The sequence below is a fragment of the Barbatula barbatula genome (assembly GCF_947034865.1).
Source record: "Barbatula barbatula genome assembly, chromosome: 11".
Lineage (NCBI taxonomy): Eukaryota > Metazoa > Chordata > Actinopteri > Cypriniformes > Nemacheilidae > Barbatula > Barbatula barbatula.
The window spans coordinates 21,614,132-21,642,131 of NC_136774.1; the positions used below are offsets into that span (position 1 = coordinate 21,614,132).

The 28,000-nt window shown below is 38.6% G+C and overlaps 2 protein-coding genes across 6 annotated transcripts; both read right to left on the reverse strand.

Moving 5' to 3' along the window:
- Positions 1-3,219: 3,219 nt before the first annotated feature.
- On the reverse strand, positions 3,220-18,779 carry bcap31 (B cell receptor associated protein 31). Of its 5 annotated transcripts, none has more exons than XR_013787336.1 (10): positions 18,631-18,779; positions 17,907-18,015; positions 17,086-17,186; positions 16,488-16,632; positions 12,122-12,257; positions 9,582-9,711; positions 8,001-8,101; positions 4,818-4,949; positions 4,128-4,219; positions 3,220-4,038 (listed from the first exon to the last, which is right to left on the reverse strand). XR_013787336.1 is itself a non-coding variant. In XM_079468239.1 (8 exons), exons 2-8 carry the CDS (start codon positions 17,996-17,998, stop codon positions 4,911-4,913), a joined length of 744 nt encoding a protein of 247 aa, XP_079324365.1. In that variant the 5' UTR covers positions 17,999-18,015; positions 18,631-18,779; the 3' UTR covers positions 3,505-4,910. The 5 variants fall into 5 exon arrangements, 1 of the variants encoding a protein (XP_079324365.1); XR_013787337.1 differs by having other exon boundaries at positions 4,128-4,280; XR_013787338.1 differs by having other exon boundaries at positions 3,221-4,219.
- A 67-nt stretch (positions 18,780-18,846) lies between these two features.
- Positions 18,847-27,793, reverse strand: slc35a2 (solute carrier family 35 member 2). The gene is made up of 5 exons (XM_079467823.1): positions 26,963-27,793; positions 25,498-25,680; positions 24,973-25,124; positions 23,774-24,468; positions 18,847-19,671 (listed from the first exon to the last, which is right to left on the reverse strand). Exons 1-5 carry the CDS (start codon positions 27,033-27,035, stop codon positions 19,638-19,640), a joined length of 1,137 nt encoding a protein of 378 aa, XP_079323949.1. The 5' UTR covers positions 27,036-27,793; the 3' UTR covers positions 18,847-19,637.
- Positions 27,794-28,000: the final 207 nt, after the last annotated feature.

The following is a 28,000-nucleotide window of genomic DNA, read 5'->3' on the forward strand; positions in this document are numbered from 1 at the left end:
AACAATGGGTGAAATTATAATCCTCAATATATGTTTTATTGACTGAGAAAACTGAATGATTTAAAGACCTAGAAACAAAATGTCTCCACGTTTTACTCGCCCTCAAGGCGTTCTAACTGAATGTGACTTTCTTCTTGAAGAATAATGCTTATATATGCTATATATATGCTACAATTAAGGTTAACCAATGGATTTTCTATGCTAACTGCAGAGATATCAACATTTGGTGGTTTAATTTTACCGAGTTTTTAAAGCATTTGTTTTATTTTTAGTGCATGATTCTTCATAGTGCCATTTTCCGGATTGTCACAGCCATGACGGTCCATATTCCTCATAAATAGACACATGAAAATTAAAATAAAGTTATTATTTGATGTTCTACACGGAGGCATCCCTTCTTCATGTGTCGGGTATTATTGCTTCAGGTTTGTGCATTTTGATTCACAGAAATCCTACGAAGTTTGACGTCTCCCAAAAACTGTGTCCTTTTTTTGTCACAACGCATGTCCATTTCCCTTTTTTAAAATAGAAAATGTGTTCGTAGACTTGACATTTTCCTGATGTTTAGACTTTATCAACAAGGGTTTAGCAAAACATAAACAGATGGTTCAATATATACGTAACAAATACATTCTCCGAGCATTTTTATGTCACATCCATAACGCAAAATGTCACGTCCATAACACGGGAATTGCCCTGAAGCAAATCGATGCTTTTGTTTGAGAGAAATATCCGTATTGACATGGCTGTTAAAGATAATGTCCAACTTTTGTTATTTCTCAGCTGTGCGTGAACCAGAGGCTTGTTTTTCCGGCAAAAAGAAAAATCACCGGAACTTACTACCATTTGCCGGAAAAACAAGCCTCTGGGTCACACGCTAGCCGAGGGATGACAGCACATTCTTTTATAAAACTGCTAATACCCAACCATATATTGTAGAATGGAGGTCTTAACTGATGCAAAAATCTCAATGAATTAGACTTTCTTGTAAATGCCAAAAGACAGTCGCCACAAAAAAATGTGTGAACTTCATCTGAGCCACTACTGCCGTTAAAAAAGAAAAGATTTTGAATGTTTGTTTGAATATCTTTTATAAAATTATATATTTAAAGGGTTTGATCAATACGAAAGGCTTACTTTGATTATTTTATTCAGAATTATTTGTAAGACAAAGTGAAGTTTAAGTTCAGGTATATTTAATGTAGTTCAAACTGGTGTTCTTGTAATTCTACTTTTACTAAAACTATCCTGTGTTTAAGGGATAATTCACCCAAAGTTGAGAAAAACAATTTTCAGGTGAACTATTGCTTAATAGTTCAGCGTTTTCTTTTTTTTGTGGAACCTTAAATAACCATTAGCACATTTTGTGAGGGCTGTTCGAGCCAAGATATTACTGTTAACTGTCCTGTAGACAATTTTCCTGGCCGTGCAGTTGTTGGCGGATTCAGACCTGTTAACCGGGCGGGCGGGAGTCCAGTCATTACACCGATGCGGTTCAGACCGGTTTTAAAGACAAATGCTGGGTATGTCAGGCGAAGCGCAGCTGCCATATTAAGCCGAGGCTGTGGCTGGCAGAAGTTTGTTGACTATGTTTGGCTGAACTGCTCGCCACTATTCCTGTCTGCTGTTGAGGGAAGACAGAAGCTCGGTCCTGAATCACGACAGCTGAAATCAACTCCCACTCATTTAACATCAACTAGTAAACAATACGGAGAAATCTGAATGTGGAATAGCATAGTAAATACTGTAGCCGAGATAACACTGGGCCAAACAGGTTTCATGAATCAACTGAAGATTGAAATGATGATAATAGAATTCATTCAGGTTTCACACTTCATCTCAAATTTACATCCATTGGTTAAACCAACGATGCTGTGTTAGTCCAGATACACACATACAGAGAATCCCGATGGCTTGTTTATGGATGATGTTTATTTGAGCTAAATGTCAAGCTTTAACGCGTGGGAAGATATCCTATGAATGCATGTTCATATCAGACGAACAAATTATGGATTTTCTAAAGGGAGGTGCACTTGTATTATATAGAAACACCACATTGCTCACACCTTACGCAATACGTGGTTATGTAACACAGATTTAAAAAAAGGCCTCTGTTTTCATAACGGACCACTGGCAACAAACTCAACACGATCCTGTGAATATATACAGCAAGCTCATTCATTCAACACGTCTTAATCAAAGAATGATGTAACATTTGCTAAACAACACCAATATTCTATATCTGTATCAGAGCTCTTAAGAAACTTTGACCCAAACGTTCAGTATTATCGTGTGTGAATGAAAGAATAAATGATCCGCCATCTACTTCATACTGGTGAAACAAAAACTCTCACATGCAATTCGTGTAAACATTTAGTCCGACCTCGTTTCAATGCTTTGAGTCTTTTAACCAGTTCAAGGTCAAATTTACCAAAGCGCGAGCAACTCATATATTTCTGAACTGAAATCAAACATCATTTCTTATTTTTAAAGGGGTTACTTAGTACAAAGAAGTGTACTGTACATGAGAAGTCCTACTGTTTACAAAGCATCCCAGAATACACTGCATGTGGTTGAGAGAAAGAACAGAATCCACAGAGCTGTGATCTCGGTTATTTTAGTAGGTTTGCATGTTTTAACATTTGCTCATTGAAAAGCGTGTAAATGTTAACAAATCTGTTCAAATGAAGTGCTAGATACGTTCAGGTTTTTTGGAGGATCTATTGACAGAAATGCAATGTAATATACATAACTACGTCTTCAGAGGTGTATAAAGCATACCTTACATAATAAAGCATTTTGTTTTTATTACCTTAGAGCTATTTCTATCTACATACACCGCGGTCTCCTTGCATGGGATTCACCATGTTGTTTAAATGCTTTTTCATCGTTTCAATCACATTACAGTTATATATCTGCAAACAGTAATGTCACCAAAACTGTTTTCTCTTCACACAGAAGTCTCTCTCTTGTTTATACAGTACAGTAGTTTTAAACTTATCTGAACCTGAGTTAAAGAGAGCGAGAGAGAGAGAGAACGAGAGAGAGAGAACGAGAGAGAGAGAGAGAGCGAGAGAGAACGAGAGAGAGATTTGGCAGCTCTCATAATGATGAGATCAGAGCACTTTTACTTGAGACTAAATGACTAATAACCTTAAGAAATATAAATAATACATTAAATGAATTATATAATTCATACAAAACAAACATATTGCTTTTAAAATGACTGACTTTATTGGTTTTGTTCATCAACATCCCAACTTCAGCACATCAAAACACAAGATACTCATGAAGAAAGATGCAGCGTCTGTTTTCTGAAGACAGTGGAGGAAGATGCAGACTATCAGAACTGCCCCATTACGCAAAACTGTCCAGCGATACAACAAATATTCAATAATTGCCAAAGTTTTCATAGCAGTGCTTTATTCCCCACAAGACACTAAAAACTTGACACAAAGAAGAATGAGCTACATTTGGAAATGCATATAAAAGTTGCCCTTTAAAGGATTAGTTCACTTTAAAAATAAGTCCCCATTGATCTTTTTAAAGTGAACTAATCCTTTATTGCTACTATACAGTTTCTGAACGGATTTGGTAAATACGCAACATAATATCAAAAAAATCTGTTGATCTCAAAAATGGAAACGCTTTGCTGCTTTAAACGCCTGCTTTCATATTCATGCATTGACATCTTCATTGAACCTCTCTGATAAATGTTTTACTAATATAACCACAGAGCGAATACAGTCGTAAACCATCGTCATGGCAGCCGCAGGCATTCCTCACATTTTTTATCGTTAGCAGTCAAGGAGGTCTGGAATATCAATCATCGCATCACCGGCGCACTATGATGTCATTGCGACAAATGCAAACAATCGTCCAGGACTCAAACTCTGGGATTGCAGAGCCACAAGAACCCCTGCAAAACATCCGATCACATTTGTACTGATGTTTTAGAATCGGAGGGAGTTCAATGTGATGACCTTAAACGGTGGCCAATTTTCTTTTCTAAGCGTGACGTTGATATCGTTTCGAGACCTAGAAAGAGAGAGATACAGTGTGTTGTGTTTTGAAATGTAATATCAGCTGTGAATGCTTTACTGTTCCAGTCAAAGTGGTGTTATTACCCGCTGTAACAGCTCTGCCAGGCTCATATCAGATTATACTGACTCCGTGGCCTCAAACAGGACGAGACTGGATAGAACCCGTTCTCTCCGCTCTACAATAGCCCAGAAGAGACGGCTTCAATTCCATACAGGGCGAACAACACAAATATCTGCCTATAGATAGAGAACAAGGCAGGAACGAGTGAAGAAGGGACGGCGATCGTAAACGTTGACCAAAAATATCAACCAAAACATGCATGTGCACCGCTACCGTATATCCATTTTCATATACTTTCGTCAAGGAAATTAAAGCAGAAGTTTTAAAAGCAACATAAGGAATTAATAATAAACATTCAATGAAGTGTTTTTTTCTTGGTCCTTGTGTCATTATTCAGAAAGCACATTGTAAATCATTTTCTCTGTATATTGTTTGTAACACTGTTCTTACATAAACCAATGCATTGAACTGAATGTACATTTACATTATTGTTTTACTACAAAACAAAAAATGTACATATACATGTATATGTAAATGTATATGTATATATATCGCACAACTCTGGAAAGGACATGTAATGTTTATGGGAAAAGCACTGGAAATAAAAATGACACACTCGAAAATCACAGCAACAACAAAAGAAACCATTGTACAGTGTTTTTATAAGTTTTAAAAGAAAATTCAGGTTTTTTGAGGAACAGAACCCTGCTCACAATCAACAGCCAGCGGAGCGACAGGCAGCCCGGCAGAGCTGCTGTCAGCCAATGCGGATGCAGGAAAGAGGCCAGGTGCATTAAGGACTCCATTTAGTCTGATTTTTTATCCGGCTCAGCTTCATATTTGACCTGCGTAGAGAGACAGAAATATGCCGCATGTCACAAAAGCATGTGTTTTATTTTTATTTTGGAGTGAAATAACCCTAAAACACATCAGAGTCAAACAGCACACAGATGTCTTTTGATAATAGTGACGAAAATAAACCCGTGCGTTGAAGCAGCAAGCACCTTGTTGACATGCCGGGCTTGTGTTAGGCGTGTAATGTGCATAACCAGAGCACATGCTCATGAGTCGCAGCCTCCCACAAGCTCATGATGTGACCCCCTTACAAACACACAGGCACCTTTTTTGTATTTTCGCATGCTCAAATAAACAATTTAGTTTGATTTATAAGCCGCTTTTTTCATGTCACCGCAAGATAATAAATAAGGGTGCTTACTTAAAACAATCGTTAGAACCATCATCAGCCGATATGATCGCATGATCTATATGAAGCCTTCAATTTATCATGTAGAATGATTTATTGAACAATTTCACAGGACAGTGTGTATTAACTAACTTATGTTGTCAATTTATGATTATTTTTCATCTCTCGATTCATATTCCTCTCCCTTTTTAGAAAGTAAACCAGCCATTGCAACGCCTTGGAGTATAACATAGCTTTCCTGTTTCAATGATGATGAAAAACAACATAATAATACAAACTGCAAACTTAAACAACATTTATCTAGATGATTTGTGTTGCACATCAAAGACATTTGTTTTAGCAACGTTTATCGTTAATTACAGTTGAGATACATCTTTAATATTTTTCAGGCAATTTTTGCCTACTTTTGTGTTTAAAATCCTCATCTGGCCAAAGGATGTGACGTGGCGATGTACGACACGGCTGTGGCTCATAATTATGCATGAGACTGTGTTTTCTTGACCAATGAGAAGACATTTCGCCTAATTCTTCATGACAGCGCCTTGTGTGTTTCTATCCGACCCTTCACTACTAACCATGGCAACGTTCTGGTGTCTCGCAGCTGTAAGAATATAAACCGTTTGGTATCTGTAACTTTTCAGCTGACACGTGTCCTAACCAAACGTGCCACGACATGCGATAAAAGGTATCTTTTCCATGTTAATCAGCCGCGACAGGGCTGCGCTACGAGCAACGGTTTGTATTTCTGAGACGTCGTGGCTGACAGCTCCGCCCACACAACGACCTCATTCGATGCAAGTTCTGCACCTCATGAATATTAATCGCTCAACAAGGATGATGACAGGCCATATACATTCGATAACATACGTTTCGGTTCGGAAATTACAGCATAGCATTCGGTGAGGCGTCACTAAAGTCTTGAGAACAGGACTGCATGTGCACTCTTCAGCTGCACCGGTAAGAGGATGGGTGGCCAGACAAAATCAATCAGCTGTTCTGATTGGCTGTGTTTTATGATTGATTGTCACATCCCGCGTTCGGTATGGAGAAACAAATTTGCTTATCGCAGCAATCGCATCACGTTTGGTTAGAAAGCGTAGTTTGATTCGCTTTGTCCATGAAATAAACTAAAGTATCAGACAAACGCTTCTCTGTTTTGTTGGAGAGAGCTCTTTTGCAGTGTTGCCATGTTCATTTCTTTTTAAGCGCTTTAATGTTTGTTGTTTGGTCTGGATTATAAAACAACACTTTAGGTGTTAAGAATGGTAGCTGCGGATATAAGAGATATTTGGGTCTTACGAAATAGAAATGATTTGTATTTTTAAGGTTTATTTTGGACTCTATGAATATCTGGCAACACATGCACACAGAGACGTCATATGATAATGTCTCCAGACGAGCAGTTCAGAGCAGGTGCACCGGGTTCAGAGAAATAAACGCACATCTATGACATCTGTGAGAGTATAGATTACAGTATAGTACGTCTCACAACAGAAAAATAGACTAGATTATTAGCGTTACAAGCAAGACCAGTTAAACCTCTGCAGCATAAAAAGTGCCGTGATACAACTAATACCAAATTTCTGCCATTTTGATTCGTTGTAATATTATTTTATGTTATACGTATAACCCCGATCTGGAAGAGGGAGTGTAAACCTGAGATGCAGCTATAGTCAGCTAGTTTGAAATTGACTCTCGTTGTATAATTTTAGAAACAGGCCGATGACAACACGTATGGGATTTCCAACTTTACTTGGTAGCAAAATGTCAGACCTTCCATGAAGGCTAACATCAGATAACTTCTTGGCAAAATATAAAAAATAAAACGGTTTTGGCAATGGTCAGGTACACTATGTGCCTCAAAGCCTGTATGCCAGTATCGGCACGTCCTGAAAAGTGAAGCTGCGGGCTCTTTGATCGTCCCCTGGTGGCTGGCTGCAGTGCGGGTCATAAACCCTGCCCTCTCCATTTAAAGAAAAGGGGCAGGACCTAACTATTAATTCCAATTACACTTATAATATTTCTTTTCCAAAGAGGTTTTCTGTTATTTTTATAACGTTAATGGTTAGTTTTTTCAATATGTTTGGTTTTAGTAAATTATAAGGGGTGTGTTTACATGATTTCTCCGATTACGATTGTGTCATCGGGGAATATGGGTCGGCCCTTTATACCTCGCTATACTTTGTGCTCACTACTGCGCAGACTCAACTGACTATTCCTTCTGCGCTTGCCAAGGCTCCAAACTGACATGGCGCTTTACGTTCGATTCATTACAACTGAAGGAAGTTTAGGGATGCATTAATCTTGCATACAGGCATTATACAGACAAGCATCAGGCCTGTGATATTTGTTCTTTCTGTAGTGTTAACACAGATGTAAAGCAGTGGCACTGTTTATATCCAGGTGGGGACCAACACATGGGGACTTGTGTCACCGTGGGGACCAAAATTGATGTCCCCCGGGGCAAATAGGCATATGTACTGAACAAATTTCTTTTTTTTTATCTAAAAATACAAAATGTTTTCTATGTTCTTTGGGTTAAGGGATAAAATATACAGTTTGTACAGTATAAAAACCATTTGTACTAAACATCATTGTGTCTGTGTACAGTATGGGGTCCACAAAGACAGCAAATGAAACTAAATTGTTTTTATTTGAAAAACTTAAATGTGTTTTTTTTTGAGGCACTGACCTGCAGTCTGGTGTGTTCCTTAAGCAGACGGTCGTACTCTGTTGTGAGGTTCTCTGCTTGCTTCTTCATGGCCTTCACGTCACTGTCGGCCTTCTGATGTGCTGCGAACACAAACAAACAGAGTAAGAATCAAAGCAACAAAAACAACCTCTGAACTTTCATTTCATTACAGGAACAAAGTCACAGTCAACAAATCGGACTGCCGCCTGTGATTCTGAGATTATGTTTCTGAAAATGGTTTGCTAGCAGCATTGCGCAAAGATGCAAAGCCACTTTACCAGATGTAAACAGCGGTCAAGCAGTCTTGCATTTGTTTTTATCTTACATATATTATAAAATCTTAAAATCTTTAAAATTTTGATTCATTTATAAATGTTTTGTTGGCTGAATGTTTACACGTTTTATTCAGGGTAAAAAACTGAAACTGGAAGTACTTCTAGACCAGCAGTGTTTATGTCTTGAGAAGTGGTCTATACATTTACATTTATTCATTTGGGAGACACTTTTATCCAAAGCGACTTACAAGTAGGAGAGCATAAAAACATTTGGTCAACACGCTAAACAGTACTGTTAGTTTACATGGCCAGGCTACTATGAATAAAGGTTTTTGCTCGTGATTTGGTGCCTCACTGTGATGGACCAACCAGGCGTCGCTCATTTTCAGACCGAAGATGATGGGAGGGGATGTAGACCTAGATGCACTAAATTAAGGTAAATGGGTGAATTCATCGTTATCAGTCTGAAGGCAAGAGTCAGAATTTAACATGCCGGTGAAGTGAAATCAGGAGGGGCACACCGTGTCTACATCCGACGCGGTGCGGTGACAAAAGAACGCATTAGAAGCCATTATAATTTTACATTTTGTCCACACTGGATGCGGAAACACGGTGTAAAATATCAACATGCTGTATGTGGGTTGTCAGAGGGTCGTGACCTTCAGGTTTACTAAACTCATTTCTCAGTGAGGAGTTTCATTCTGCTGCCGTTATCTTGTGTTGCTCACCACAGGTTGTCCAAACCTTATAACACTCGCTATCTATATTTACTCCCAACTCCACGTCAGCTGTTAGGAGTGTGAAGGAGATTTAGGACTGATGTCAGATTCTTCCACCCTGTTCTGACAAATAACAAAACTAATTTAATGAAATGCCAATAGTCCGATCAGTAAAAACAGGGTCTTTCGGACAACAGGAAAGATTTCGTAGCTCCGGAACGACTTGCCAGAAGTACAAGCTTTTCCGCAGGAACTGTCCAGAATCTTTTTCGGACCTTTCCTGGAGGAACACTTTAGCTCCCTTCCCCGAGGCCGGGACTAGACCAGCAGTAATAGGAACGCCCCGTGACATAAGCAAACGCTGATTGGCCGAACTTCTGTTGTTTGTCGTTTTCGACGGATGGGCTTAAATCACATCGCTGCCGACCGGCTTACGTCACTAAATAGTTTATTTTGCTGGTGCAAATGCTGTCGGAAAATGGCCTGAGGGAACACTTAGGTCACGCCCTCTATACTCGTTCCAGAACTTTGTTCCTGATCTTATAAGGTCGGAAATAAATAAATACATTTCAGTATTAATATTTTACCTTTCTTAGTTGCCTCCAGTTCATCCTTCAACTGTCTGACCTCTTCAGCAAGTTTCTTCTTCTCCTCCTCTGGATTAGTCTTGGCCTTTCTGCCCACCTCAGGCACCTCAACGCCTGCCTCCCGCAATTTCTGCATAAAAACAGTCAGACTATTAGTCATATCATGAGAAGGATGTGCGTTTTTTTTCTCAAATGTGTCAGTTTCTCTGCAGGTTGCATCCTCAAGAACTTTTGGCCGAGACCCTTGACCTTTGGAAGTTGAGAAGTCAAAACTGGCCCCTTCTTCTTGGTATTGCAAATCATTCGTCTTTGTCTCTGTAACCTTTAATCTACTCCTGAAACATCTTTCCTGGATTGTTCCTAGGAAGCACAAACTACTGAATAACGTTAACCAATAACCAGAAAGCTAACGTTTGAAATTCTAATTCAGGTACAGCTTCGTTCCTAAATCCTTTACAAGCAGTTCTCATGGATAAAATCAAGCACCTACAGCTTTAAATATCACTTTGTAATAAACCATGAGCTGTCGTTTGTCACATCTGAGCTGCCCTTAGACGCGGACGGCCGACGGCCAGCGACCAGACGCATTCAAATTCTACAGGATGCATGGCTTTGAATGCCACAGCTCACGCTGGTCTCATGTTCAACAAGAAACGTTATGTCAGAAGTACGAATTTAGTCAATGGATATCTTGTTTTGATTTAATGGCAGGTAAGAAAAACCGTGCTCTTACGTCACTGAGCATACCGAACCTGCTGTACTCTCGTACTCCTTACAAATGAACATCGTGTCAGAAGCACTATTGCAGTAATCCTGTCAAGGGTCATGAAACTTCCTCGTACGTGAAACGAGTGCTAGGAAATGCTCCAGAAAATCATTCGAATGTGACCGTGTGTATATTTTAAGGCTAAACTGCCCGAGCTAATCGGACATTCTGCAATGTAACAGGACCCGAACAACAGAACATACACGTGTTTAAAATCACGTCAAACTAGGGAAGGTAGTCTGCACGCTGGGAACAACAAGCTTTTGGATGTGGGACTGGTGTTTTAATGTTTACTGGAGATATAATAAAGCAAAGTAAAAAATACAACATGTACACGCTGACAAGAGCGGATTTAAATGGGACAAAGATCGTCTTCAAAACTAATTTACCTAGGCGGAAAAAAATTATTAATGGTATTAAATTCTTTTAAAACTACTCAACTTTCCTCTCCTGGTCTACTGGAAGCTAAAGTGATAATTCACCCAAAAATGAACATTCTGTCATAATTTACTCAACCATCAAATTTATTTGTAAAATTCTAATTTTGTTTTTTAATTAAATACCCTTGACCCTAAAAAGTCAATCAGAGAAGTGGCCACTGTTACCATGGAAACAGAAATCATGGCATGAAAATTCAGCATCGCCCACCCACTCCCGTAATGCAGTGTGAATCAAGTATGTCTCCACACCGCCTTGATTCGCATATATCTTCTAAAAATAAAATATCAACAGTAATGATATTCATTCATATATGAATAAACATTGTGTTTTTATATTTATCCATTATAGTTTAACGCCATAATATATACTAACAGTGCTTCCTAGTGTTTGAAATCCTGCGATCGGTTACAAAACAGTCAAGGTCAAGCCAGGCATCTCATCCTGCTCATTTCTGGATGACCCGTCCGACCCTCATGAGCAGAGCGGCCACACTGCAGAAGATTTACACACATCATTCTGCAGGAGTCTAACTTAATATAATAAAATTGAAATATTTCACCATCCGTCATTGGGCATGGCTTGTGCTCTTGTTAATGGCTCTCTGTGTGGAGTTACAATATTTGACAGACATAAATGATCGCGACATGAATGTACGTGTGTGTGATAACCACGTGCGTGTCGAGGTGACGCCATGCAAAGATCAATGCAGTGCCTTACTGCACGTCAGCGCTGTAATTGAGCCGCCCATCACAGCGTGGCCCTGCACATTATCCCAGCATTCTCCTCTGTCACACTGGAGCTTTTTGCACCTCGTCTTTTTAAAGGTCAGTTTTGACCCCGAGGCATGTTTGGTGTTTGATTTTCATTTTGGATTTAATTAATAAAGGAATAATAGTATTGAAATCAATTGAATTGTGTTGATTTTGCTTACACATTTCTGATAAAATCTATTTCATTCAAAAGTGAACATTCTCGCATTATTTAAACTCCCTCATGTCATTCACAACTTGTAGAACACAGAAGAAGACAAAGTGTATTGTGAATAAATGACATTTTTATATTGAGATGAACTATCCCTTTGATTTGCTGCCCTCTAGAGGTAAACATCAGTGTGAACATCAGTTCAGCGACCCACTTTCACTCAAATGTTGATGCACTATATTTCTCAGAGGAAAACCGAGATGGACGCTTACTTTATAAACCGGACTGACTTACGCCAACATGTGAAGTTAAAACATTACGACACAGTTCCTTTTGGGATTTCAAATGAAACGCGCTGATACCCAAATACAAGGGCGATCATTGGAAGTTCTGGTAAACTCAAAGCTCTCACCTCCTGCAGCGTCTCATTTTCCTCCATGTATTTCTTTGCGGCGTCATTGGCTCCCTCCGCCTGCTTCTTAAAAGCTTCATTGGAGGCCATCAGCGTGGCCTGCTGGGACAACAGAGTGGCCAAACGTCTCAACAGCCTTCAGGAGAAAAACAACAAGTATTTTATTACAAACTAGAATGTTGTTAAAGATGATTTTACATGTTTATAAGAATAATGAGAGACCCCGTTATGTACTGAACCTTCGTAACTTAACCTGCTTTCATTTACTCAACCTCACGTCATTCCAAACCTGTATGACTTTTTTTCGTCTACAAAACACAAAAGAAGATATTTAGAAGAATGCCACTAAAACATTGACCACCCAGGTGATAGGTCATTTCTCAAAATATCTCCAATCGTGTTCTGGATGAGAAATGTCACATACAAGTTTTGAACAACATGAGGGTGAATAAATGATGAGTGAAATGTTGAAAGATCGTGGGTGTGAGATTTATCAAAAATGAACCTTGAAATTCATCTGCGATAAAAGCTTTGGCGTAAGTGCTTAATTCGAATAGCATGTGTGTCACTCTTGGCTGCAAACCTAAAAAACAGGAGTCAAAACAGAGCCTTCAGGCCTTCGTGGAATTTGGAAATGAATTGTAGGAATAAAATCACTTTTTATTCATCAGAGCAGAATGGTCCAAATGCACAAAGCAGGTCAGAGATTGAGTTACGCAGCATCGCTTCTGAGAAACAGCGGTGTGTTTTAATCACCTCCGGCCGATGGCATGACCAAGAAAACCCACCAAAAAACAAATGACTCACTCGACCATAAGCAAATACCTCACAACCACTTGATTCCTAAAGGCAATTTTTCTCACGTTATGAAATCATTTCTTTGATGAATTCACTTTTATATTTCCAGAATCATTTGTAATACTTTAGCTTTTGTGTGTTATCTTAAATCCAGAGAGGCCGTGGGTGTCGCTGTTGTGTTTTTGGATACATGTCTATATGAGTTCAAGGTTTTAAAGATGTCTGTCGTACCCAGAATGCAGATGGGTTTGTTGGGGTTAACCACAGAGAGCCACAGCTTGCAAATATGCAAGATAAAAGAAACCTAGGTCAAACCCTCCGTATGAGATGTCACGTCAGCTTAGGTGACTTAGGTTTAGAAATATTGGTATTCAACAAATATGAGACATTAAAACAACTGCTGGTGAAACACCTAGAAAATTTCTGATGTCTGAAAAATTAAAAAACATAAAATAAAGTTAAAAAAGTGATTTATAATTTTTGATCAATGTTAAATATTTTTGTTTACAAGTATTATTTTGTTTCACAAATATTTATTATTATTATTGTTGTTGTTGTTATTACTAGTAGTAGTAGTAAAACGTTATCAGGACATTTTGGAAAATCTGCACAATTAATCATTATTTATAATAAAAAAAAAATCACTCTCTTTTAATTCAACTGAATACGGAAAAAAATATATAAAATAAAGTCTTCTATATATATATATTATGTGTGTGTGTGTAGCACAATCTTTTCAGCTCGATTATTTGTTTTCATAATTGTTGGAAGCCAAAAGTTAAATTAATAATCGATTAATTGCACGGCATAAACATAACATTATTGTGATGTGGAAGCTTATAAAGCAATATCTTTATACAGTAGTTGTAGCTAATATATACCCCAAAACAGGCATTTACAATAACATTTTTAGGGTGAATATTTGATCATTTATAAGATATGATGACTAATTATAAGGTAACACCAGACGCACATGAACAAAATATCTTAAGCCTTCCTAACACAAAGGTTTAAAACAGCGGTTTCCAAAGCGTTATCAGATCTTTCTCAGCTGAAATGAAACTGAAACGGCTGTGCGTCCACCGCTACATCCTGACGGCCCTGTAGCGTAAGTCAAACAGTCACAGGCCGCTGCAGAGGTGCTTGAGGTCCGTTTTGTAACAGGAGTCGTGACCTTTTGGCCAGTTGGAATGCCATGTACATGGGCTAAATATACCAGACGTCATCAGTGGCTTGATCACATGTCCTGCACCTGTCCGCACGATTACAAAAATGACACTCTGATCTGGCAGTCAAGGGAAGTAGTATCGCTAATGATGTAGTAGCCATCCGGCCGGGTATAAATAGCATGCCATTCAGAGAATCACGGTAAAACCCCTGTAAGGGAAAACTATGCAAACTAGACGCCCAAGCTGGGAGACTCTTATTAGTTACGTGAACGGACCTATCGGGACGCAGGACGTTAAGTACCCATGTGCTTTGTGAATGGAAACAGTGTGGGGGACCCCCGGCGGAATCTAAATCAGCTTATTTCACTTCACGTCTACTGTAAAATACCAACATATTCTCTACTGTACGCGTGAACTGTATTTCTGTCTGTACTATGTACACAACACATTCGCCTTTCATGATCTGTACATCAGATCCAATCGAATATACAGTAGAACAAATAAGTGGTAGTGTGGAAGTTTGCAGAACACAACCTGCCGGGGACCTTGATAAGTAGGGTTGGGTACCGAAACACCTATATGTGACCCTGGATCACAAAACCAGTCTTAAGTAGCACGGGAACATTTTTAGTAAAAGCCAAAAATACATTGTGTGGGTCAAAATGATTAGGATATTAAGTAAAGATCATGTTCCATAAAGATATTTTGTAAATTTTCAATCCAAAATATATAAAAACTTTATTTTTGTGAGTGGATGGCCTGCTACAGTGCCTCGGATTAACAACTTCAGAGGCGATCTTCACAATATTTAGCTTTTTGCACCCTTTACTTCCAGAGTTTTACACTCTTGTATCTCCACCAGATATTGTCCCATCTTAACAACCCATATATCAATAAAAAGCTTAACTATTCAGCTGATGTAAAAATCTCAATTTCGAAGAATTGACCCATAAGATTGGTTTTGTTGTCCAGGTTCACATATTTCCGGAATGTAACTGGACAGAATCAAAACGCAGTTTCGGTGCCACGTTAATGCTGACCGAGCCGTCGATTGAGACTTTTCCCCTTATTCACGTGAACTAAAGTCGGAAAGCTCAGATAATACAAATCCAACACATCTTACTGTACATAATGGTTAAACAGAACGCGCATGACGCATGGATTCATCATACTGAAGACAGGTTTAATGTGCGCTGTCTCTCCATCCCTCCACAAGCATTCATCATCGAGCGCAGGCTTTAACTTCATAAGGCAAGTTCAAAAGTGAAAATAACGTTAACTCGAAGTATGTCTATAATGAAAGCGATCTAAATAAAACTGAAGCGCGCATTTAAAATCAATAGAGCGCATGCTGTGTGCAGTAGAGCTCGATCTTAACACAGTTACGCACTTGACAAGAAAGACAACTGGGACACAGCAGTGAAAGTGCAAAAACCGTATTGCATCCGTCAGTCTGAACTCTAGACATCAGTCTGTCAAGCTTTTTACACTGACTGCATGTGTAGGCATATAATTATACATATTGTGTGATTTTAAAAGAATGCACGTATAATGTTGTCTAGAAGGCTCTCTGTACATGGACATTTTTTAATGATGCTCACAGCGCGAGCGCTTTGACGTGATGCACCGCATTTTGAAAGACGTGCGTGGAGTCCCCAGGGAATCTCAGAACAAAGACAAGCGCGAGAGTAAACCTTAAGACAGAGAGTGTCATCTAATAAGAGTGAAGAGCGATGAAGACCTACAGTACAGACGCCATTAACACATAACACCAGTCATATACTGTACTTTCATTCAGTTCTTCAGTGCACATTTTCAGTTCTTAAATGTGCATTCTTCTGTCGACGTGAGCAGAACCTCATTCACTTTCCCTTTTAAATAATGTCCTATAGTACTATTCAGCAGTCCGATTCAAACGTATGACCTCTAAAAGTCCCCATGTGGTCGATAATTGTACACCTAAACTAAACTAAAATTACATATTTAAATGTTTTTTCCTTTGAATTTGTTTTCCTCCCTTAAGATAGTTTGAATGTAACTTTACACATCAGCTTCATTAAGTATAGGCAAATACATGAGTATGCAAATACATCACACTCGGCAGTTCCAGACGCTACAAAAACTGAAGTGACTCAGCAGTGCAGCGATCATTTTAGGCCAAATCTATGCGCCATCTTTGCCTGTTTATGCCTCAAACTGTGTGATGTGATTGGATGTAATAAGTCGGTAACCGGAGATGTTTAAACTTCCTTTGACAAATTGTACATTTGCACATGGTTTGTCTTAAAGCACATTAAAAACATACAGAGACATATAAACAACATTGAAAACTTGATTTTCACCACAGGGGGTCTTTAACAGGCGGTTCTCTAGAGGAAGAGCGAGTTTAATGCACTCACAGACACAGCAGCAGAGCAAAACCAGCAATGTATTCATTCCTTTGAGCTCTGAACAGCTTCATGTGGATGTGCTCGATCGCCACAGGGTTGTTGGTCAAGTCAACCTTCTCTGTCACGCTATACTTTCTCACTTCTCTAAAGGCATCTGTCAAAAGCAGAAACATAAACATCAGTTTCATTCATTCACATATTCTTCTAATTCTACCGATACTTCCAGAAAGACATGGCAGAAACCAACATGTTTTGGCTGGTTCTGCTAAAAAGGAACAAAGATATTGATGACTCATCCTGCAGATACTCTTTAGCGCTATTCGTTTTTTCAGCCATGCTGCTTTACATGTCACCTAGTATCTAAATGGCTAACATAAATGTGATTCTCCTCTCTTTCTAGTAATTCCTTGACAACATCATAAAGAATGAGTTGAATGGAATCAGTCATGTTTTACATTATCAGCCACTGTTTACCAGTGACACTTCAATACTGAATTTAGGCCTTTACCAAACAGCATTAAGTTCTGATTTTGTAGCATATGTAATGCTACAAAATCACTTCAGTAGTTTGAATGTTATTTATTTGAGTGAAAGTGCGTTATCTCACCTACGAGCAGAAAAACGAGGATACAAATGATCACAATGAAGGCTGTGTTTCCATACGTCGTAATGACAGCGACCAGCCGGGATTTGAATAATTTACTCCATCTAAAAAAGACATGACGATAATGTGATACAACCACAACATGATAAACGGAGGCCAAAAGTCACATAAGATAAGATTAAAGTTTCTTAACAAGACCAAAGAACAAACATCATAATTAGAATTTGCTTTCACGCAATGACAAACTGCCGTCCAAAGATGAAACAATCAAGCATCTGTCCCTTTTCTGAAAAGTCTTGGTTTTCACAAGCACAAACATTCTTCGCATTGTATTGTGATTCTAAGAAAAGGTTTTTTACGGTCCCCATCTTTATCTAACTTGGCAAACTTCAAATCAATGAAAAGGTCATATGAAGCTCACATTTAAGCAATTACGTGTTCAAGTGTTGGGTGGTGAGCTGAATTGAATTATTTGTTTTGGTAGCAGTGGAATCCAAACGTCATACATGTTTGGGGCTTTAGGAAAACGTATTATTTACGAAAAACAAAATGATGGCTCAACAGCCACACGGAACTTGAGTTGGAAAGATCCTAAGAGCATTCTGCAGTGAGGAAAACTGCTGTGAATGAATATCACGAATCTGAAATGACAGCTTTAAAAGCCCTGTCCCCAAAAACATATTCAATTAAAGAGACTTTTTCAATCTTTTAGGGTTTCTGTGAAAAAATGGGGTGTGATCTCAAACCATTATATTGTTGCCCCTTTTAAGGTGTTTGGTGAAACTTGACAGATGCTTTAACACAAACAAAAGTGTAAAACTCACCTTTTCGGGGATATGAATGGCACACACAGCAGCAGTATGGCAAATACTTCTGCATAAAGAAATGTGGCCACGGCCGTCCACTGGAGACTCATGGCAGCAGCCTGCTAGCCTGTGAAGACATAAGAAATGATCAGTCGGACTGGAAAGTCCTGAAACAATCCACAGACCACGTACACCTATAAACATGTCAGATTAGGTGACACTTCGTCATGGTTAAAGTAAATCCTTGAGGCACAACACATGCAAAAATGAAGACAAGCAAGTGGCATCCATTATAAGTGACACAACAGCACCACCTCTTGCAAAAACCATCAAACTCCTCCTTTGAGGCCTTGATCAAAAACACAGTATTGGGAAGCAATACCTTCTTTCATTTTTCCTCTAAATTGTGTATTCATCCTCCCAATTGTACAAATATATAAGGTATCAGGGTTGTAAATGAAAGTGATGAATATTTATTACTGATCCGAGATCAGATATAACTAGGTAACGTTATCATGCATAATCATTTCAAGCAAGAATACATTAGCGTGGACATATGATTTTAAACCACTAGATAGATAAAACACATCCGTAAATATAACGTTATGTACATACAGACGAAATACATTTGTGAACAAACAGTTTCTCACAGCTTAACAACACAACACGCCCACTGTATGGCGCTTTTAAAGTGCGAATTATGGTTTACCGTTATAAAGATAATAAAATGTGTCCAACTTACAGAGACTGAAGGAAAAGCAAAATAATTCACTGAAAGTCCTGTGAGAATTTGTCTAAACTTCTGCTGTTGCCTTATTCCTGCTTGTTTCAATCTGTTTCCGGTATGCGTGCCAACTCACGCTAACGACAGATAACTTCCGGTGTTACGCTAGAGTAAAAGTCCCCAAAGATAATATTAAAAACGAAGTGAAATGAAGAGGATGCAACAAGACCATTTGATTCCAAAATAATGTTTATTCAAAAAGCACACAACCGTGTGAAAATAAGTACGATAATCGGAAATGAATAAACGTTCAGACACCTTGTTATTTATAAGTTGCAAAATATGTATTACGTAAAACAACATGTTTATTATTAAAATAGTTATCATACATTTACGAACATTATTATTACTCATTATACACAAAAGTAGATATGACAATACGTATAAATTATATTTTTAACAGGATGACACATGCACGAGTATGTTGACTTTCCAGCAGGGGGCGCTTAAAAGATAAAAAACATAAAAAGCTAAACAATCATTGTGAATCAAGTTTTTCAAAGCACTTAAGTTCGTTAAAGAGGGTATATAACATATATATTCACCTAATTTGCATTTGAAATCAATAAGAACCCAAGGCATATCTAAAATGCTAATGCACAACACTTTTTAAGGTTTGTAAATCACAGGCATAATAATAATAATAACCTGAACAATTTCTGTCGTTTTCCAGTTCCAACAAATAAAACATAAAGCTTCCTTGCTGATCACATTGGTATTATAACTTCGGTCAGTTACAGTATAACCGCTGGTGTAACAATGTATAACATTAGTGAGGTATGTAAATAAGATTCAATGCAGTCAGTAAGGATTCAAAGTTTAGGGATTCAGATTACGGAGTTTAATTCAGTCATCATAACAAATGCATTGGAAACGTATCCCTCGTGGATCTTTAGTTTAGACAATGGGGCAGCAGCGTTGGTCTTCAGGCACAGAGTGTTCACATCATGTAGACGTTTCATATGTCAGTTTCCTTTCTTCTGTCCTGAAAACTTGGGACTAAACGTAACAGAGAGACGAGGGGAGACAGATAAAAACAGATCAGTTTTGTAGCTAAAGCAAAAAAACAAGAAGCACAATATAATATCATTTTGGGTTATATAATTCTGGACTATACAGGCTATACACGTGAAGCCGCTCACATAATAAGTCTGTGTGTGCTCACAGTATACAGAAAGGAATGAAATATATTCTGGGAGGTGTGCATTCACACTGTTTAGAGAGATTAAAATGAAGGATTGCTTTAAATTGTTAGTGTTCTCACCCATGCATTGTGCAAAACCACTTCTGTTAACCTGTTCTGGTTGATGTCAGCATGTGCCCCAAAAAAGCCTTTTTCTTGTTTGAATGTCTGTACAGAACACAGCATTTGATTGAATGTGTTTAACCGGCTAAACTGGATTTTAAAGTGAGAACAACCAGCCAATGGTTAAAGAGTTAACGCCCAATGACGCAAGCGTAATACCTACATCCTATTAACTTCGTTTTAATGAGTCTAGGACAAATATCATTTAAAGCATGAACTTTAGGAACATGAATCAAGTTACTTTGCATTTGCAGCTTATTACCTACATTTATTTGTTTGCTCTTATGTTTGCACTGTTCCACAGGTTTTAAATGATGACAGAATTTTCATTTTGGGGTGAACTATCCCTTTAAGAACATGACTTATAAATATCACTCCAAAAAACAACATATAGAAATTGTATTATTCTTATTTGATATTAATAAAAAATGCTGCAACAAAAGATAGACGACATCTGAATAACTTGTATGGGCCCTAATGGGCCATGGGCTTTATTGTTTTATGCAAAAAACTTTTGTTTATTTTGACTTATTATTTGTGTAATTGTTCCATACAGACACACACTATATACTTATATATATATATATATATATATATAAGACTGATTTCATATAAAAAACAGAAACTCTATTCTCTATTCCATGTGTATTATTAACCTCAAGAAAGAGGCCACTATAAGAAATCAGCCACATGTGCTGTATTTTTCAGACTTGGCTGTACTTCATGATTTTTCAACTGTTATAAAATCTTTGCAGTCTTTTTCTACAATTACAGTATGACGTGTTGACAGTTATAATAAAACATAAAATCAAACAAATCTCATGTGCAACGTTCTGTATTTTCACATGCAAACATCTTCAGCCAGAGTTAAAAAAAATCAGCTCTATTCACCAGAGAAAAAACACAGACAATATCTTCAGTTTACATGGTAAAGCTGGATTTCCCAGAATGCACTAGTTTCCCATATTTTGTAACCCTATGTATTCACGGTGATAAATAAGGTCTTTTCTGGGCCATGTTCTGACATACAACCACTTGCTTGTTCATCATAAAAATCTCCTATTAACAAACATGAAAGATTTACATAATGGTCAGCAAGCATTGCACACAGGCGTTTTGTGTCAGAATATGGCTTATATTAGATTCTCTCATCCCCAAACACACACACACTCATATATATCTGTATAACATATATCACACACAATCACTTTAGCTGCCTGAGGCCCTTGGCTCATTCATTTCAGACAACGATTTTAAAAAACATATAATGATGATGTTTACATGATGTTATAGACAATCAACTTGAAGCCATGAAGTTGGAATTAAATACACATTCTTTGAAACAGGATTATTGTAATGTTAAAAAATAATGGATAGGATTTGTATACATAGAGATGACTGGGCTTTCTAGCAAAGGGACGTTTTCAATACATTGAGTTGCCACCAGCAGCCACTATTGAGTTCAGCTTTAGAGAGTTTGAAACGAAGTCTAAATAGCCATTTTATCCAATAGTCCACGCAGCCTAGGTGACATTATCCAAAAAGTGATTTTCTTAGAAATAACAAAAGGAATGTAAATCCAAAATGTTATAAGGTCAAGCTTATGTTGAGTAAAAAAACATTTAGTGTCAATGACAAGCGGTTTTGATGGCCTTTGTAAACAAGCAAAAAACCTAATGGAATTACTTCCACCCCGTTTCTTCGTCCAAGATATTGAAGAAACCAACCAACATCATCCATCGGCAGCGCTAAACAAAGATATCTAACTTTTTAAAAAGATAACTAACATGCATTCTAACCCTTTAAGAGCAATAAAAGGCGCTTAACCAAACCACAACTATACACTTCACCGACCCATAACATGTGTTCCATCACCTTCCCATCTCCACACACAGTAAGTGCGCCAAAATACATCAAATGTTTGATAGCAGTATGCGCTCCCAAAGTATGTGGGGATTTTTCAGTATCAAATATTTAAACAGAATGATTTGTACAATACATAACCTTAGACAAACCTTGATTAATTTCTGCATCATAAAAGGAAGATATACGTTGATAATATACACAGTGTAAGAACTATATTAACATTGGTAACTACCATTCAGTCACAAGGTGATAGAAAAAGGCACAGCGTAACTGGGCCCCCTTAGACAAACTGACCGACTGCACGAGGGAGAGAAACAGCCCAAACAGTACCATTGGGTAAGAAAATGACCAGGTGAGACAGTTCTTAAACAGAATAATCTGCATGTTAAGAGTGTCAAACATAAAGGTGATAAAGCAAGGATTCCCAATTTAACAGTACCACAAATATTAGACTGGTTCTGGGGTAAGCCATTTGATATTTCAATTATAGACTTATATACTGCATTATTATGGTGTAGCATGTGATCTATTTAGTGTTTATTTTAAGTAGGAGATAAATGTTTGAAATTGAGACGAACTAATATACTCTAACTAGATTTTAAGTATAACATCCCATCATCGCATAATATGAGACTGAATCATACTACACAAATGAGGTATTTCCCTTTTGTCCTTCCTTCTTATTCTATAACTGTAAACATGGTGGACATTTACAAAGATTTTCATATCTTATTTCATTTTGTCGTGCAGAAGAAAATAGTTTTGTCAAAGGGCTTCTTCTACCAGTGGATGAATCTTACATATCCTGAAAAGATTTCGCCAGGAAAAGTTAATGTTTAACTGTTAAACATTTAAAGTATTATACCAAAGTTATGTAAAAATAATCGTATTTCCCAAAAATAATATCTTTTAAATATCAATTTAAATTTATAGGAAAACAATGGTTCAGTTTAATGAAATAATAATAATGTCATTAAAAAAATTATGATTCAGACACATTTGCCTTAAATATGATTTTTCAGGTGTTGTAAGATTAATCCATTAGCTTTTAAGTAAATCCAAACAGCCCAACAATATCAACAAATTCTTCTGCGCAGTATGCTAATGTTCCTGTTAATCTCATCCTAAAAACTCAGGCGTAACAAAGCTGTCTAACAGTAACGTGCTATTTAAACGGATAGTTCACCCAAAGATAAACATTCATGTCTTCATTTACACACGTTTGAGTTGTTCCAAATCTGTATAATTGTTTTGTTCTGATGACAGAGAACGATATTTGGAAGAATGTAGGACAGGAAACAGTTCTGGGGGACTTCTGACAATGTAATTGTTTCTATTATGGTCGTCAATGGGGTAAAAAAAACTTAGATTATAAGCATTCTTCCACATATCCTTCTCTGTGTTCAAGCAAAAAAAAACATTTATATAGGTTTGAAATGAGTAATTCATGACAGAATGTTTACTATCCCTTAAAGGCAAACAGGGAAACGAGATGAAGGACAGAAAGACTTAAAAGGATCTGCAGAATGTAATAGTTTTTGGTATAAAAAATAGATATATAACACATTGCAGCCTCAATCTACATCTTTCTGGTTTGTGCTTTCCAAAACCTTAACTCAACTAAAATTAGGGCGTAGAAGCCGAGTTCATGAATGATCTTATCTGTGAACTGGATGGTTTTATTGTCCTCAGAAGCACCACAGCCACCGAACAATTCAGCTCAATGAGAAAACAGCATTAAAACAGCAGAACCAGCAACCCCACAGCAACAAAAAGAAATGGGAAACAGAAACGGAGATAAAGAAAAATAGAAGTGTAGAGTGTTAGGACTTCCAGGATCAAAGGTAAAGAGCAATTAATGGGAGATGCAGAAGAGGACACAAAGATGCCGGTAGGTGGCTCGATTTATTTCACTTCACCAGCACTGACTTTGGGAGAAAAGCTTCCAGTTCCGAGTCGCCTCCTTTGCTGTGTTCTGATGAAATCGTGCTGGTGTTGGAAGCGCCGGTGTTCGGTTTGGGGAGACTGTACATGTAGACGGCCCCAATGACCAATCCCGCACCCAACGTAAATATTAAGTCCACGTGGAAACCGAAGAGGTAGACGGACGTGATGGTGGACACGATGATGGAAAAAGAGGTGGCAAAGCCTTTGAGAATATTGTCCGCGTATTTAACAACTACAGCCACCAGGAGGCCACCGAAGGCCTGGTTAAAAATAACGCCCCACACCAGAGACGTGTAGCCAAACAGGAAACCTTTCTCGGCAATAGCAGCTCCGTTGCTCCACCACAGGCCCAGAAGACCCAGAACAATTCCGAAGATCCCGAGCTGCACGTTCCTTATCCATACCGAGGCCGAGCTGCCCTTCAGGATCTTCTCGAAGTAAACGCCGGCAAACCCTGAAGATAAGCAGGAGATGACCACTGATACCAGGCCTTTGAAGTAGTTCTGGTTGGGGCTGGTCAAAGTCTCCTTCTGTCTTCCACTCTCCTGCTCCACCTGGACGATGGCCACGCCGGCGAAAAGCAGCACCAGAGAGATCCACTGGATCTTAGACAGGCTCTTCCGCAGCATGAGCACAGAAAACAATGCTGTGGTCAAGATCTTCAGCTGATATGTTACCTACAGAAAAAGGGAGAAACATATGAGTGGAAACAAACTGATTGGGCTTTGTCATACATTTGGAAAGTTATCTTGGTTACATCACAATCGATGGTAACTGTAATAAAGTTCGTTAGAAGGGAAGGAAGGAGGCGGGAACCGGCGAACATTTGAACAATAAAAACTTAAATTAAATAAACACTGACGTAACTGACCGACAGCCACCTCACGGTAGACTGCCGGCCATAAAACATAAAAAACTAAACACAGTTTCGGGCCCGGTCCTCTCTCGTCAACAGTCCTGCCGAACATCCTTTTAAGCTCCCAATCTCCTCCGTGATAAGATGCGGGACCGGTGCGCGCACAGCTGCTTCCACTTATCACTCACGCCACCGGCCCCGCATCACGGCTCTCGTCCCGCCTTCCTCACCACAGTAACATTAACATGTAATGTAACATGCAATTAACATGTAAAAAAAACGATTAACCAAAATGACCAATACGATAAAGTAAAAAGAGACTCACCTGGAATGTGGCTGCTGGTAAATTGGAAATGGCCACATATTGCAGGTTGTTTTGTAAAGTGTAGATGAGGGAAGGAACTGCTAACTTCAGTGTGTCCAAATACTGCACGAATATAGAGTCGTACAGTAACATTACAAAGTTCTTTACATTACCTGTATAACATGGAAAGAAGACAAAACACAAATCACAAACAAACTACTGAAAGCAGGACAATACTGATTAATAATGTCATCTACACAAGGCGGTACAGTGCTTTTTTTTAAATGTCCTAAACACTGTGAAATGATTCATCCTTAATTTACTGTAAACAACACAACAGCAGCATTGTGCCAACTTCAGTACTAATAAAAGTAATCATAAACAATTCTTCAACAATGTGCTAGTTTCATGTCTCTCGTATCACTCCATCTGAGTCATAACTTTCCATTTTATTACTAATAATCAACCTGATTTTGGCGTTATACGAAACGATATTACTTTTTTAATCATTACCCTTTTGATTGAGAAACTTAATATACAACACACCTCTCTGCTGTAGGAGGATTATACCCAGACAGGTGAGAACTTTGAGAACTTCTGCCATGACCACAGCTGACGTGGTAAAGAAACGATCTCCCGGCAACGTCCGCACGTAACGGATGCTGAGGATGAGCGACGCATTCTGAATCACCAGAATCGCCAAACTGATGTACTTCAACTTCCTGTTCACTGCGTGGGAGACAAAATAAACGTTTAATGATGTTTTAATAAACACAATGACATCGACAGTAATGCACTTGGAAGTCAATAAAAACCAAATTGCGTTCAATTTGAAGAGTAACTGGTAAATGATGAATACGCCACAGTTGCTCCATTGAGCGCCACACGAACATTTCTTTAATGAAAAACCGCAAACTTTTCTGAGGTTTTAGATTCAAAATAACACTCCTATGAATGAAGCTAGTGAACGTCTACGCCACACCCCAATAAGCTGGCAGCAGACCTGCGTTTTCTCCTGAAAGAGGGAACACACCTTATACAGATTCATCATTCATTCACACGGATACATAGTGCAAATAAACTTCCTGGCAAACAAGCCAACCAGGAAACGGGCAGTTACACTACGTGTTACATATTTAAGCCATAAGGTTCATTTATTATTGCAGATAACCCAGGATCTAATCATTCTGAAATAATACTACAAAGTAGGACATGATAAAAGTTAAATATAACGCAAATACTGATCTATGAACAAAAACTATATTCATGTAAATATCAGAGTCACAATGAATATCACCAAACCATGCCAGATTTTACATACAGGCCAGTCCCAAGTGTGCAGACGGAGACAACAACAAAAACAACGTGATGGAAAGGAGCTGTGATCTTGTTTTGCCGGTCTTCTGCTATCTGTAAGAATGCCACGATGACTGACCCTAAACTGTCAGCGGTCCCACCCAATCCATGTAATCACACACCTGCTGCCGCAGCATTCCACTATTGTCTGAATGCACCTGTAAAAAACTATGAAAGGTTAAATGGATTCTTCTGTGGGCGAGACACAGACAGGCAAAGTCTACCAGCAACCCGTTCTATACTCACTGATAACTGAAAGAGCTTTACATACAACAATGGAGAGCGTGCATTCATCCCATCCGATAAAAGTGGGATTAAATGAACTGAAATGAATTTCAATGTGTGTTCACTATTTGCACGTCGACGCCCTGTTACTGATTTCCTAGAGTATATTTGCATAGTATTTCTTTGTGGGGTGATGTGGGGTATTATGGCAAATGTGTGATGTTTCTGTCTCGGGTGGTAACAAATTGCAACGTTGTATTTGTAACACAAAGTCATACAAAAGTACTGATACGTTACCATGGTACTATATTCCAGCTAATGCACTAGGATGGTAACTATAGTTACCATACTACTGTCTCTATACGGGTCTGATTTAAAATGACACTAAGAAAGCAAGCGGGTCGATATAATGAACGTGTGCATTTCTTACCCTCATTCTGTCTGTGAGACGATGTTTTATCTTCACTTCTGTTTGGACTTTCTCTACCTGCTGCCATCGTCATCGAACATGGACCTGATTCTTTCCTCTCAACCCCGCGCGGCTCTTCCTGTTCTCGGTCGATCTACGATGATAACGGAGGTTAATTTTGACTTGCCCGGCGTCGCTCCATCAAAAGGCTCCAGGTCGCGATAAAGGAAAGGATCCAAGGAAAAGTGTTGACGTCCCCAGAACACATTTTCCTGTTCGCGTCAGCGAGATCAGCGACCAATCACGAGCGCTGTTACTTTCCGTGAGTGCAGCGACCAATCACGAGCGCTGTTATTTTCCGTCAGCGCGGCGACCAATCACGTCGCTTGCTCGCTTCTTCGTGATTTCAGTGCGTTCCAAACGGGATATATCGCCCTCCGAAGGGCCCTTCGTGGCACCGTTAACAAAACTTCAAAGATGGACAAAATTACGTTGTTTTTATTGCTCCTTTTGTCAAGTGAATTCTAAACAGACGCATTCATTGCGTTTTTCCCTCGTCGAGAGCTTTACTCTCACTTCGGAATGCAAAGGGTCCGTGTTCTGGCGCCACCTGGCGGATTGAGAGTCAGGTAACGTTATAAAATGATCCTCTAGGAAGAAGTCTTTATTTTTTCCAGGGTCGTAATTTCCACTGGGGACAGGTGGGACATGTCGCCTCGCTTTTCAAAATCCACCTCTCACTTTCAAATGAGTTTTTAATGTTTTTTAAGCACACGCCGCCACGGAGAAGTAGGATAACAGGACCGAGTCACGTGTCGCGTGCCGCGCACACTCTGAAAACAATCTGTCGGTGATCTATTTGTCAGTCACGTGGTTTTGATGTGAATTTAATAGAAATGTGCGTGCATTTTCATTTTTGGGCGGTCGGTGTTTCGGTAGGATACGTTAAGCCGTTTCCTTATAATGGACTTCTATGACGAGCTTTTATCAGCAGGTGGTGTTTATGACTTAAGGCTTGACAGAAACGTGGGCTTGCCCGGTCGTTGTTTAGGTACGTGT

What these genes read in the sequence shown, in the direction of transcription:
- bcap31 (XM_079468239.1), bottom strand. Translation starts at nt 17,998, where the DNA reads ATGAGTCTCCAGTGGACGGCCGTGGCCACATTTCTTTATGCAGAAGTA. An exon ending in CCATTCATATCCCCGAAAAG is followed by an intron (nt 17,187 to 17,906) that starts GTGAGTTTTACA and finishes TGTCTTTTTTAG; the next exon opens with ATGGAGTAAATTATTCAAAT. An exon ending in CCTCGTTTTTCTGCTCGTAG is followed by an intron (nt 16,633 to 17,085) that starts GTGAGATAACGC and finishes TGCTTTTGACAG; the next exon opens with ATGCCTTTAGAGAAGTGAGA.
- slc35a2 (XM_079467823.1), bottom strand. Translation starts at nt 27,035, where the DNA reads ATGACGATGGCAGCAGGTAGAGAAAGTCCAAACAGAAGTGAAGATAAA. An exon ending in GTCTCACAGACAGAATGAGG is followed by an intron (nt 25,681 to 26,962) that starts GTAAGAAATGCA and finishes TCTCCCACGCAG; the next exon opens with TGAACAGGAAGTTGAAGTAC. An exon ending in TACCAGCAGCCACATTCCAG is followed by an intron (nt 24,469 to 24,972) that starts GTGAGTCTCTTT and finishes CTTTTTCTGTAG; the next exon opens with GTAACATATCAGCTGAAGAT.